Genomic DNA, 13,407 nt, shown 5'->3' on the forward strand with positions numbered 1-13,407 from the left:
CATTTATTTTGGCTAAGGACTTCCCTAAATAACTCAGTAGCATTATTCACAGATGATGAGTTTTAGCTCCTTAACAACTCTGGAGGTAGGAATAACCAGCACGATGTGGCTGCATAAAACAGCAAGGAACATCATTTTCTATCTTGTGGACTGGTAGGCCACAAAGGAAATAGAAAAACAAAGCATTTGGCTTTGCAACATATCTAGCCTTGAAACCTAGGATTTTGGAAAATGTCAACTAACATATTTCCAGCTTATCCACATTTCTGGGAATTGAAGTTACTTTTTAAAGATGTAATTAGACACATCAAGATATCCACAACCTGTAGTCTGGGGAAGGAGAATTGTTTCTGGAAATTACTTGAGTACAAAAAAGGGGGAGGAAGAGGAAAGAGCAGCCCCTCTCAATTTTCAAATCACCTGTTAGAAACAGAATTATAATGAACTAATTATGTCTGCTCTACTTTGACTGCATCACCCTGACCTGTGTTATTAATTTGGCCACTTTTGTCTGCTATATATTTAATAGCATTTTTCTTATAGATAATTTAAACTTGGTTTTTAATATCTAACTTGACCCTGATTTCTGAAGTGTCACTGGAATATCCTCAAAGCATTTTACCTTACTAGAAGAATGACATAAGCCTTCTATCTCATGATTTATTGACATTTAAAATAGAACTAATTCCCCATTCACAAGAACCACCCCACACGGCATATCCCTATATTTGATGTTCAGATTATCTTGAGTACCCTTATCTCCTCCAGCTGCTTGTCTGGCTTTGGACCAGACCAAGTTGTAGGCTGGCAGGCAGGCTATGGGGGATCAGTGTCTTGCTTACCTCCCAGACCTCCTCAAGTCTGCAGGAGTGAGCACACACTCATTCAGTGCTATCCTGAAACTTGGGCATGGGTTGCATGATGCCTCCAACTCTTAGTAGGTTGTCTGGTCAATTAAGTGATTTTATGGCCAAAGTTCCAAGAGAATGAAAACTGCCTTTTCCACCCAACTTCATACCCTCTTATCAGTGTACCTGGTACACACACAGCTTTGTTTTAAAATTATGACCTTTGACTTCACTTCCAAGAACTCTTCCTGGAGGAAACCAGTAGCTATCTTGATAATCTGTAAAGATTTCCAGGATAGTCTACCTCTATCCTCTATAGCTGGCTTTTTCTTTTTTCTTTCCTTTTCCTTTTCTTTTTCCTTTCTTCCCCTTTCCCTTTCGCTTTCCCCTTCCTTTCTTTTCCCTCCCTCCCTCCCTTCCATCTATCTATCTAGATTTAAAATTTTAGCCATGTGGTCTCACAAGACTCTTTCAAGGGGACTTCACTTGAAGTAGCTCAAAATCCTTTTCAGAGTAACACTATTTTTTCATCCTCATTCTCATAATTTTATAGTGAAAATTTTCCAGATTTTACATGACATGTGATAAATCACTGCTTTGCTGTTAATATGTAATGCATTTATCATTGTCATTTATAAATGAATTAATACATACATTATTGTGATCTCAATAATTTAATGAGTTCTAAAGGGCCCTGAAACTAAAAATTTTGAGAACTGCTACTTTAATCTAAGGGGCCTGACTCACTTGGGAATTATTTATTGGTCCCAATCATTGATTGGGACAGCCTCATAGCACTGAGCTCCAATCAGTGGAGTGGGCCCACCCACCATTTTGTAACACCCAGAAGGGAAAATCCTTTCTGATTCCACTCTTTTACTAGACAGGTGATTCAGAGAACCATAAAAACAGACAACATATTAGCAGAGCACAGAAAGACTCCTGAAGTCTCTGTACAAATGTACTATTATATCTCTATAACAATAGCATGTATTCTCAGAAAACAAAGGCTTTCAAAATCCTTTCTCTTATTGCTAGGTAGCAATTCTCATTGCTCTGAGGAGTCCCTTAAATTTGTACCTGCAAAGCTTCAATGTACACTAATATCGGGGCAGTAAGCACTATTTAAATATTTGACATTTCTCCAGCCCAATTAAAATGAATAATATGCACATGAACAGGATCAGAGTACATATAAATTTGTGAGTTCCTCCATTTGCTTTTGAGTCTAGAGATGGTATTATGTAAACTGTTTTGTTCAATGGGAAGTTAAAAATCATTTATTCCAGAGCTGAACTGTAAAGACTTCTTAACCTAGTCAACGGAAAGCTGATCGCTCTATTTTTCACATACTTTAACTAAACAATCTCAGTTTTTCATTTCTTTCAAATACCCTCTACAAAGCCTAAAGCACGAGACTGATAAAGGCAGAAACAGGTCTTTAAAGCAGTATGTCTCATCTGACATTCTTTTCATTGAGAGTCACCGTGGGAAGAATACTGAAGATGACCAAGTTATATCTTGAAGGATGAGACAAAAATTGCCCAGCTGGAGAACAGGAAAAGTGGGCTTTTCACTAAATTCTTGACCAAAAAAAAAAAAAAAAAAGTAAATCCTGGGGCATATTAATTGATTTCAACCTGAAAAGTACAACATCCCTCAAAAAGTTATGAATCATGTACAAATATTACATTTGTGTTCACACTGGAGTGAAGGCTATAGTACCAATCTAATTTTGTTCAACAATTTCAGATTAAGAATGTGCTTTCAAACCCACAACATGGATTAGATCACTTCTAGCTCAGATTCAGTTTTCTAATAATTTACATTTATTCACAACTTCCATTCTTAGGGGAATCAAATTTAAATGTCACTCAATTAATATTGGCCCAGTTCAAAATAGTAAATTCCACAGAGAGGAAAAGAAAAGGTTACTTTAGCTACAACTATATACTTTCACCCTGGCTGGTGTGGCTCAGTGGATTGAGTGCTGGCCTGCAAACCAAAGGGTCATTGGTTCGATTCCCAGTCAGGGCACATGCCTGGCTTGCAGGCCAGTTGCTAAGTGGAGGGCACACAAGAGGCTACCACACATAGATGTTTCCCTCTCTTTCTCCCCTTCTGTCTAAAAATAAATAAAATCTTTAAAAAAAAACCCCAACTATATACTTTCATGATGAGAGAGACCTAAAAGGTTATCTACATAAAAATCTTTTTTAGAAACAGGAATCTCTTCTATATGACCGCCCCCCCGCCCCGCCCCTACGCAAGCTGTCAATAATAAAGATCCCTATCTCATGAGGGTGCCAGAAGTTCTCTACTGAACAGATGAACTTCAGTTACTGGCACCTTGACTACCCTCCTATTAAAAACAAATAGAAAATATAAAATACTTATTTATTTAATCTTTTAAAAAATCTATAAGCTAGTAAGAATGTAAGAAAGCCTGGAAGTCGAAAAAGTTAGTGAAAGTGGAAATCCAGGTAGGTATATGTATCCATTGAAGCTGGCTTTTTTCTTGAGCAAGTCTGCCAAAACCAGGTGATCTCAACCTTTGATTTTTACAACTCAGCACATGCTGTGCATAAACCTTGACAAAGATGTAAGTAGAAAAATACCTGCAATGAGATTTTGTAACAACAGACTGGCCCACATGTGCTTCTGTGGTCTAAATTTATACACTACTTGGCTGATCCCAAAACCCACAAGTCAAGACTATGAGTATATAGGCTTGGGCTGGGGCTTGCCAGAAGCGAAAGCAAATTCTGTCTGGAAGAACAGCGCTTCAACTCTAGGCCTCAAAAAACTCTACAGATAAATTTCCAAGAAATATGAACTCCCTGTCAAAAATCAAAAGCACACACAAAGTCCAAGTATGATGAGCAAAAGCCAGCAGAAATAGACAGCAAAATCATGTCTGCAAAGATTCAGACAAGTACCCACCCATTCCTCCCTGAAACAACAGAGATTAAGTGTAATCACTCTTCCACAGTTCAATTTATCGTATCTACAAGCATCACAGCTCTTTCCTCTCTCTCTTTTATAACAAGATGTCAGTAACCTTCACCACCTTGGCTGTTATCCTCTGGCCATACCATCCTAGCTCATTAGCTCCTAAGTGACATTTTCAAGTACTCCAGATGTATTCTGAGAACAGCAGATAGGATGGGACCATCCATCTACATTCTGCTTCTATTAATGAAACTGGATACATAAAAGTTCTTTGCAATATTTTTGACTTCCACTAATTTCAAAGATCTACATTCATATAACATTGCTGAATCTAAGGCACAGCTCTGGGTCCCAAGGTAAGAATACACTTAACATTAAAGACATATGGGAAAAAAAATTCCAAAACTCTCTTTTATCCCCATGAGCTACTGTCAGGTAAGATGGCATCCTCACCAAATCCTAAATGGGTACAAGTGATTTTTCTGAAACTAAATAAAATAGTTCACATTTATCTTCATTAAAAAAATGAATTTATTGGCTTGGGCTCATAATTTCAATCTAAGATATTTTTGAATATTGATTCTATTCTCCAGTGTACTAGCCACTCTTCTTTTCTAGCTTTAAGTTAAATGATGTTCAAATCTGACAAAAGTAATTATTATGTCTTTATCCAAATAGATAAAGACCTTGAAAGGTATAAGCTGTGTTGTGAGACTTGAGACAATTCTACCAGGTTGGCAATTTATTAGTAATATCATTCTCCCTGCTACTACTAAGTTACTTTGTATCTCATCAGTCATCTAGAATTTAGGAAATCTTTAAGAGGTTTGGAAACCCAAACATATTTAGCATGATTCTTTCCAGATATACTGGGTTCCTTATTCTCTAAATTCTGATTAGAGCTGTAAATCTCTCTCCCTGCCTTCCTTGGTCTGGTTCGACTAACCTTTGATCAGACCCTATTATGTGCAGGACAGAGTGGGAGGCATTACAGATGTGGAAAAATACACACATTACCACTGGACCATCATAGTCTAGTTGGGAAAACCTGATTCATTCATAAAGTGGCTGTTTCCTCCACCTTCTCCCCAAGCCTAAATTGTGTGTGTGTGAGAGAGAGAGAGAGAGAGAGAGAGAGAGAGAGACACACACACACAGTTTTGAAAGCTCTTCTTGTTCCTTCTTCACCCTTCCTTTCTTTCTTCCGTTAACAAATCGTTTGTGAAAATCCCAGTATGTTAGGCAATGGCGACAAACAGTGATCTCAGGCCTCATTGACTGCAAACATTCTATTCTTGGGAGACAAATGAAAAGTTGCATTGTTAGCACTGCTGTGAAGGAGACAACAAGGAGCTGATCACACAGCAGCAGAGAGGAGCCTATCTCAAGAAGGGAAGTCATACACTGGGGTTTTTGGGTGAGTCTTCAAAGTCTTCCAGTCATCCACCAGCTTCTACTGAGTACTATTAGGCAACAGAGAAACAGAGACAAAAGATGAAATCCTGGCCCTCCAGAAGTACACAGATTTAGGATATGACTTAATCCTGGCCCTCCAGAAGTACACAGATTTAGGATATGACTTGTCTCACACCTGCAACCTTATGTGAAGAAACGTCTAGAAGGAAGTGGTATAAAAATCTACCCCTGCTCTCACCCTCTGATCCCAACCTGGGTTTTTCCATCTGTAGCCACAGCAGGAGGTTCCTAAGAAGTCAACTCCTCCTCTCCCCCACATTCTTCCTCTGTTCCATATGCCAGTGTTGCTAGAAAGATGGTAAAAAAATTTATTTTTGGGTGTAACCAGGTGATGGAATTAGAAATATTCACATCTAAGCTTATGAGAAATCACCCTGGTTCCAGCTCAGGCCTGATTCTCTTATAAAGTAGCCAGGGCCTGCTATTTGCTAAGATTCCTATGACTTTCTGATCCAGGCAACATTCCTGAGGTGTAGTTATCTTTACTCAGTTCAAAGTCCCCTCAAATTATTCTTTTAAGTCACAGTAAACAGTTTGGGTGGGGCAGAGTCTCAGAACATCTCCAAGGCTGGGCAAATAGTGTTAGCCAGGCGGATGGAGTCTCAGGTATGGCAACTGCCTGCTGGTTCTGTGGTGCTGGGCTGGAGCGGGGGCGAGTGGGGCTCAGAAAAGGAACAATGGCTTCTGCCTGCCTTTCTGTCTGAGGGAAAGTTGCCCTCAGCTCCTGCCTTGATGCCAGACACTTCAGTTCCTCCCTGTATGTCACTGGTGCCTTTCAAGCGGCTAGTCTGGTGCTGGAGCTCAGGTGGAGTGAGTCTAAATAAGTCTGTGTGTGGATTCTTTAAGGGTCACCGCTTAAGACTTTGAAAGTTTCTTCCACTGACTCTATCTCTGCTGGCTTTTGCACCCAGAAGTTATGGGAACTTATCTTCCTGGCACTAGAACATTGGGCTGGGAGGCCTGGTGTGGGGCTGGGACTCCTTGCTCCAATTATATCCCTCCCGAATTTTTATCCACTACATTTGGATGTGGGACCAGCCTGTTCCACATCTGCACCCTTCTTACTAGTCTGGATAAGTGTGTTAGAAAATTCCGTATTTTTCAGACTTCCATTCAACTCAATTTCTGACAGTTCCTGAGTCTCATCTAGCACGTTCTAAGAAGGGTGTTAACCTTCGGAAACAAAGGGAGATGGTGCTCCTAGCCCAAGAGCCTAGTTACACTCATGAATTATATGAAGATTCTTCATGTTCCTCTTCCCTGATGCTTTTCAGGAACCATATTGAGTTACATATCTCAGAGACTTGCTTTGAAACGTGTGGATTATTTATCATGTTACAGTGTTGTAAGAACTTTTGAACCTACAAATGAAAGAAAAGCCTGCACACACACACGTGTGTGCGCATACATATATACACAAAAATATATATATAAAGAAATATATATATATTTTACGTCTTTTATATCCCATTGCCTGTTGACTTTCTAAATACCTATACCAGGCAGGCTGTTTGATTCATTCCTTTGTTATGAAATAATTTTCACATTTTCATCCTCCCAAAACTATTTTATACCTTTTTTTTCACTAAGCAAAAACCTATCCTGATTTCAACCTAATTTGGGTTTCTTTCCAAGTACCACTGATGGCTTCCCTCTTGGGCATTCCTCAATCCCATCTCTACTTCCAACAGTCTTACTACTGAGACCCTGAAGGTAGGGACATGGGTTTTAGATAAACTGTCAATGCCTGGTTTAAGCACAATTTATGGCAGTAAGACTAAAGAGATAAAAAAACACATTATGGTAGACATTCCTAAAATGGTCCCATAATCTCTGCCTCCTAGTGTTCAGGCCTTTGTGTAATACCTCCCGCTGAAAGTGGGTAGAGCTTGTGACTTGCTTCTGCCAAGAGAATACAGCAAAAGACAGGAAATTTATGTGATTGCATATATATAACTATGTTACATGAAACTGTAATGTGTCTTGTGAGAAAGCTCTCCCTTGCTAGCTTTGATGAAACAAGTGACAATGCTGGGGAGGCCAACATGGCAAGGAACTGAAGGCAGCCTCCAGCTGATAGCCAGCAAGAACTGAATGCGACCAACCGCCACAAAAGCTCAAAAATGAATTCTTCCCCAATTGAACCTCAGATAAGACTGCAGCCCTAGGCAGAACCTCTATTGCAATCTGGTAAGAGCCTAAAATGAAAGCCCTGCTAAGCTGTACCCAACTGCTGACCCACATATCTATGTAATAATAAATGTGTGTTGTTTTAAGCCACCGCATTTGTGACAATATTGCAATATAGTAATAGATAACTAACTAGACCAAAAAACAAAAAAGAGAAAAGCAACCTCTGGTATCTGAGAGCTAACCTCAGCAAGGCCTTGACTTTGAATGAGCTGTCCTGTACTTATACCAGGCCTTGGTGTAAACCACAAAAAATTCCCAAAATCATCATCAGACAAGATCATGAAGACAGAAGCAAAAACATGACCATCCTATAATCATGTTTGAACATAAACAAAAACCTGAACATTGCTCAAATCCCTCAAATGACCAAATACCCTCCTATACTGGCTAATATAAGTACACAGCTTTAACTTTGATTCATTTCCCATCGTATATATATGAGATTTACTTAGATGTCCATTCATTGAATTGCCCATCCTTAAAGCAGCCAACACAGAGTAAAGCCATAAGTTCTTGAACTTTCACCCAAATCACCTAATACAAGTCTAAATCCCGTAACAAGTCTTTTATAATGCCTCCTTATTGAGATGCTGCATGGTCCCCACTGCTGTGTGGTCTCCCCAATAGAACCGGCGATAAACTCAACTTGTTCAACTAGAGGTGTGTTCCTAGTGGTCTTTGGCCCTTCATTACTGATAGTATTTTATACTGTTACAACTTATTTATAAGACAACACAGAGGAGTCATAACCCAATCATCAACTCCTAGGAAACCTTTTAGCAGAAACTACCTGCTCAGATTTTACAACAGTATTATCTACAATGGCAAACAGAAACAACTTAAAAGCCTAACAATGGGAAAATGTTTACTGAATTGTGTTGTACAACACATGGATTACCTAGTATTCACATAATTGTGAAGGTTAAAACAGAAAATGTTTAGGGTCTGATGTGCCAACAAAAAAAAAAAAAAAAAAAAAAAAAAGGGCAGACTATAAAAATGCAAATAAAGGCTACCCATTAGCTGAACAGCTATAATGTGCCATGCACTATTTTAGGCATTTTGGTCACATTTCATTTAATCTTCATGACACCCTGCCAGGAAAGTAATATTATTCCCATTTTGCCAATGAAGATACTAGGGCAAGAAGAGGTTAACAAATTGGCCATCATCATGTAGTTGGAAGCAGAGGAAACAGATATTGTTAGAAAGTACTGGGACATGGACCTAAGCCACTGCCTATGCTAGAACAAAGAAGTTAAACATTTGTCAACTAAATACCTGACCACGAGAGTCCCCATATCAGAGGCAACTGTGGCACAGCCGCTGGCACTCTACTGGAAACCAGTTGAATCCTCACTGCCCCCTCCCCTCTCCATGAGCTTTCTACAGAATCAGCCCTCCCTGGTCAGACACCCAGGACACCTGAAGCACATGAGCAGGGTGATTCACCCTCCCCCAGGATCTGCTACGCACCTTAAAAGCCCTTCTATCTTTTCCCTTGGAACTGCCATCTGTTTTGACCCAGCTCATGTGATTGCAGTGTCCTGTTTCGAATAAAAGCCTCTAATTGGACTTTACTGGCTCCACGTCCTTTCTTAGCCACCTCGGCTACCTAACAGATATGAACCTGAATATGATTCCAAATGCTGTGATTTTAACTACACTGTTCTACTTCTTTTAGATATATATGATGATTGCAACTAGGTACAACTATGGTATAAGAAACAAACACTGGAAGATAATATGCAAATGTGAAATAACTGTGATATGGGATTAGGATTAAAGGCAATTTAATTTTAAAAATCATCTTTAATGCTATATGACGTATTTAATGCAAACAACAGATAAGCAATGAATTCTTGACCTCCAATTCTCTCTGAGAAGTTAAATTATATGTCTTTAAAAAGAGACCTGTCCAAAACTACTTCTAATTTTACTCTTTTTCTGGCTTTCTGAACAAGACAGTGAGTAAGCTGGTTTCAACTGTCTCGGGGAGAGGTTCTGTTGCCCCTCCTCCCCAAGTCAATGCTTCTTAACACGGGTTTTCTAATCCAACTTTCATAGAATCCAAAGTGTCCTCAGTTTCAATTTAAAACAGGGAAGGTGACAGTGGTCAAAGTGCCACCTGAGGTTTGCGCAGAAAAGGATTTAGGTTACCTTAAAAGTACACAATTACATCTTCAAGTCTTTTGAATTTTTTAAGTGGGAGATGACCACCTGCTGTGACACCCCTCCCCCATTACATCATCAGTGTAATCATTTCAGAAGAATACGGCACAGGGCTCAAAGCAGAGCTAATTCTTTGTCAAGGCTTCTGAGACAGGAAAGCAAAGCTGGGTGCTTCAACAGACATGAATGTTTTAGGGGGGGGCAGAATGAGTATGGTGGGGAAGAAAGGATGTGAAACAATGCCTTGTAAATCTGATTTTACTGATACTACATCTCAGCCAGACCAGAATCAGTTATGTGCAAAATGATTAATCACTGTCTCCCTGAGATATTCAAGGTCCTGCTGCCTATTCTCAGCATGAAAAAAATCTAACACTGAAATATGAGTTTCAGGCTGTGTTCGTTCTATACCCTTTTAATAAAGTGGAACAAAAAATTTTGCCTTGGGCTTGGCTGAGTTATGGGGTTTATCTCTTAAGTGGCAAAGCTTCATTCCTCAGGGCAATCACCAAACTGAGCCCAAGTCGTAAGAATACTGGTAGAGAAGGAAAAATGCCTTTGCTGTACCTCAGGCACTGATTTATCAGATGCGATGATTATTCTGAGAGACAGGTTTTCTCTTTATATTTATAGAAAAAGAGGCATTGCAAAGAAAATTAATTTAGCTAATGGGCAAATGCGGATGGGTTTGTGAGAAGTATGTATTTTGACAAAAGTAGCTGATGAATTACAACCTGCCTCCATCACTGCTGGGGGAAGAGTATAGAGAAAAAGGTCAAGTCCTTGGAGTATAACCTGAGTCAAAGACTCCAACTGAGCCCCCACATACCTTCTCTGCATACTCAGACACAATCTGCTTGATCTCAGCTGAGCAGAGTCCCACGATTTGGCCCACGGAGCTCGCAGTGAGTCGGCTCTGTAATCACAGGGAGGGTATGTTCTCAATGCCATACCTTGTCTTTCACAGAATTACAAAACCTAACACTCTGAGTATTATAACAAAATAGATAATAGGAGAGAAAATAATTTGGGTTTTTTTTAATGTATTCATCAAGAAGGGAGAAAATAAGCTTCAGGACAAAAGTGAAGCCACCTCTCCAAGTCCTGAGACAGTCAGCTAACTGCCAGATTCTCTTAGGACCCTGGGTACCTCTGGAAGATCATTCTTAATCCATCCCAAGGTCTCTCTTCCTAAAGGTCACAGGGCCTGTAGGGAACTTGGCAGGCTTAGGACCCAGGGAAAAAAGACATACAAATGGGAGAAAAGGAGGAATCTCAGAACTCCTAAAATATTTCTACCACAGGCCTTTCCTGCTTTCCAAAGAAATGATGCTTCAAAGTCCCTGGTTAAACCTCCTGTAGAGGCCTTGACTTCTGAGAAGACCAACTGTAAATTCGGTATTCTATTTTCTATGCAGACGGTAGGAAGGAAACAGAAGACAATGTCCCCTTTGGCATGGGGTGTAACTCATGGTTATGAAGAAGCAGAACTGAACCATGCCTCTTCCGCTAAAGCCCATATGGTGCTGTCCCAGCGGGGACATCCTGCCTTCACAAGGTTCCCTCAAGTCTTCCTCCTAGAGGTTACCATGGATGGCAACACTATAAAAAGCTTCCCAAAAGAAAGAGCCCTAGGAAACAGGAAACACTGAGTGCTGAAAAAGCAGGGCTCTGAAGAAGGTGGTCCCTCTGGGAAGTGCCCCCACAGAGCCAAGCAGGTTGGTTACAAGTCCCCATTTCCACACAACACCCTCCCCCACAACCACTCCCACCTCACCTCTTCATTTGCCATGGCAGTCATCTTGGTCATCAGTGACTGAATACGCTGCTAAGAGAGGAATGCAGAGAAGTATCAGTGAGTGGATTTGACCACTTAAGACCTACAAAATATGTCTAAAAAGGACATTGTTTCACTTGCTCTCATTTTATGGTGAGTCTTGTGAGAGTCTTGTGGAAAGGGTGTGAAAAGTCAACTAAACAGCAGTTGGCTGTGGGAAGCACCTGGCCATTCTGGAAAGCTGGGGATGAGTGAAATTTCTTCCCAAATGATTTAAACAGAAATCTTCAGGGGATGCACATGAGTTACACACCTCTTCAGCAGCTTGGAGCTCATCTTCCTCATGAGCCTCAGCTTTTTCTGCAGCCGAGAGCCCTGTGGAAAGTGCCATTTTCTTGTCCTCAGCCTAGAAGGCAAGATGCAATGTCAGCTAAGCATCAGAGTTGGAGGTTCAGTAGAGAAAGGACAATAATGAGAGAAGCATGAGCCTGGGAAAGAAAACACAGATCTGGAGGGCTGAACCAGTCCCTGAGGAAAAACAGAAAATCCAGAGACTTGAGTTTCCATTCCAGCTGCAGAACAAGCAGGTGGTGCTTCAGACCCCAGCCAATGCCTGTCTCCATTTCTAAACTCCTTGCTGATTAAATCCCTATGAAGTCATTCACATTTGCCAGACTTATCCTTACATTTCAATAGGGTCTTTCCCCTACTTTAATGCTTTCATGAACAGATTGATGTGTAAAGGAGTGTTTTTTCAAACTGCCAGGTGAGACCTATTCGTGGGACATGAAAATAATTTAGGTGTGACTATCATCTAAACAGATTAAATAAAAATAATTTTAAAAAGTACGTATCAGAGTGTTTTGACAGTAGTCAAGGGTTAGGTACTGCTTTGTGAAACTTGAGGTCAATAAAATTTGAAAGCCACTGGCCTAAACGATAAAAATCTAAACTGCTTTACCTGGTGATCAAGCTCCATATTCTGTATCCAGTCTCAGGTTTTAAATATACCACACCACACTCAAGATACCTGAATTAACTACAATTCCTCAGACATGGTCAGAGAAGTTCTTTAGTTCTTGGTTTTAATTCCATCTCTGCCATCAATCAGCTAGGTGACCTGAGGCTTACGTTCTTTGGATATTAGGGTCTTCTAGGGTTGAAAGGGAGGACTGCTCTCAAATACCCTTCTCAGATGATCCCAATTCTGGAATGCTTTTCTATAACAAGTCTACAACTGATCATGGGGAATGCTCTAGCTTCCAACCACTGGGTATATCTATAGGAGACAAGACTTCCAGTTCAAATGTACCATCTGACACAAGAATGAGAAGACAAGCCCAATTTGAATGCTCTTTCAAGGGCATTTCATGAGTTTTCCAATCATAATCAAGCTGCCTTATTTTAGGGTATAGTCATGTGCATAAACATTCTTTTCAGACTTAAATTATACATCAAATTAAATGTATGCATCAAATTCTTATATACCTAGAAAAAAAGGGACAATTGTAATAGCATAATCAATAAAATATATATTAAAAATACATAAATAAAACCTCAAAAAAGAATTCTTGTATACCAGATGCCACAGGACATACTGAAATCCAAAAAAAAATACCTTGTTTTGGAGGAAGTGACTGTTTAGTTGAGTGAAAACACAAATGTCAAAAAAATAAATAACAAGAAAACCAAAAAAACATATAATCAGTGCATGACTGCTAATGAAATAATAATAATTAGATATTTACTAAGTATTGGATCATTCTGTGTCCTTTGTATTTTAATGCTCACAACAATGTTGGAAGGTAGTACAATTATTGCCCCCATTTTATAGATGCTGTGAACAAAGGTGCAACAACTAAGGATATTATCCAAAGTAACACAGAGAAGGGATGAAGTTAGGATTTGAAACCAGCAAGTCCGGCTTTAGAACACATACTTTAATCACTGTCAGGGCCCTCTGATGACCGAGACAACTACCACAGGAAG

General features: G+C 39.8%; 1 protein-coding gene across 3 annotated transcripts in view; it reads right to left on the minus strand.

The window, feature by feature from the left end:
- CCDC93 (coiled-coil domain containing 93) overlaps positions 1-13,407 on the minus strand; it is a 115,693-nt gene that overhangs the window by 57,734 nt on the left and 44,552 nt on the right. For 2 of the 3 annotated variants that reach the window (XM_054574991.1, XM_054574990.1), the window contains exons 9-11: positions 11,732-11,824; positions 11,419-11,469; positions 10,471-10,557 (exon numbers count right to left, since the gene is read on the minus strand). In XM_054574991.1, coding sequence (XP_054430966.1) covers positions 10,471-10,557; positions 11,419-11,469; positions 11,732-11,824 — 231 coding nt within the window. The remainder of the gene's footprint in view (positions 1-10,470; positions 10,558-11,418; positions 11,470-11,731; positions 11,825-13,407) is intronic. The other variant, XM_054574992.1, reaches the window with a different exon arrangement.

This window comes from Pteronotus mesoamericanus, unplaced genomic scaffold (genome assembly GCF_021234165.1).
Source record: "Pteronotus mesoamericanus isolate MK-2021 breed Mesoamerican mustached bat unplaced genomic scaffold, CSHL_Meso_final contig_27, whole genome shotgun sequence".
Taxonomy (NCBI): Eukaryota; Metazoa; Chordata; class Mammalia; order Chiroptera; family Mormoopidae; genus Pteronotus; species Pteronotus mesoamericanus.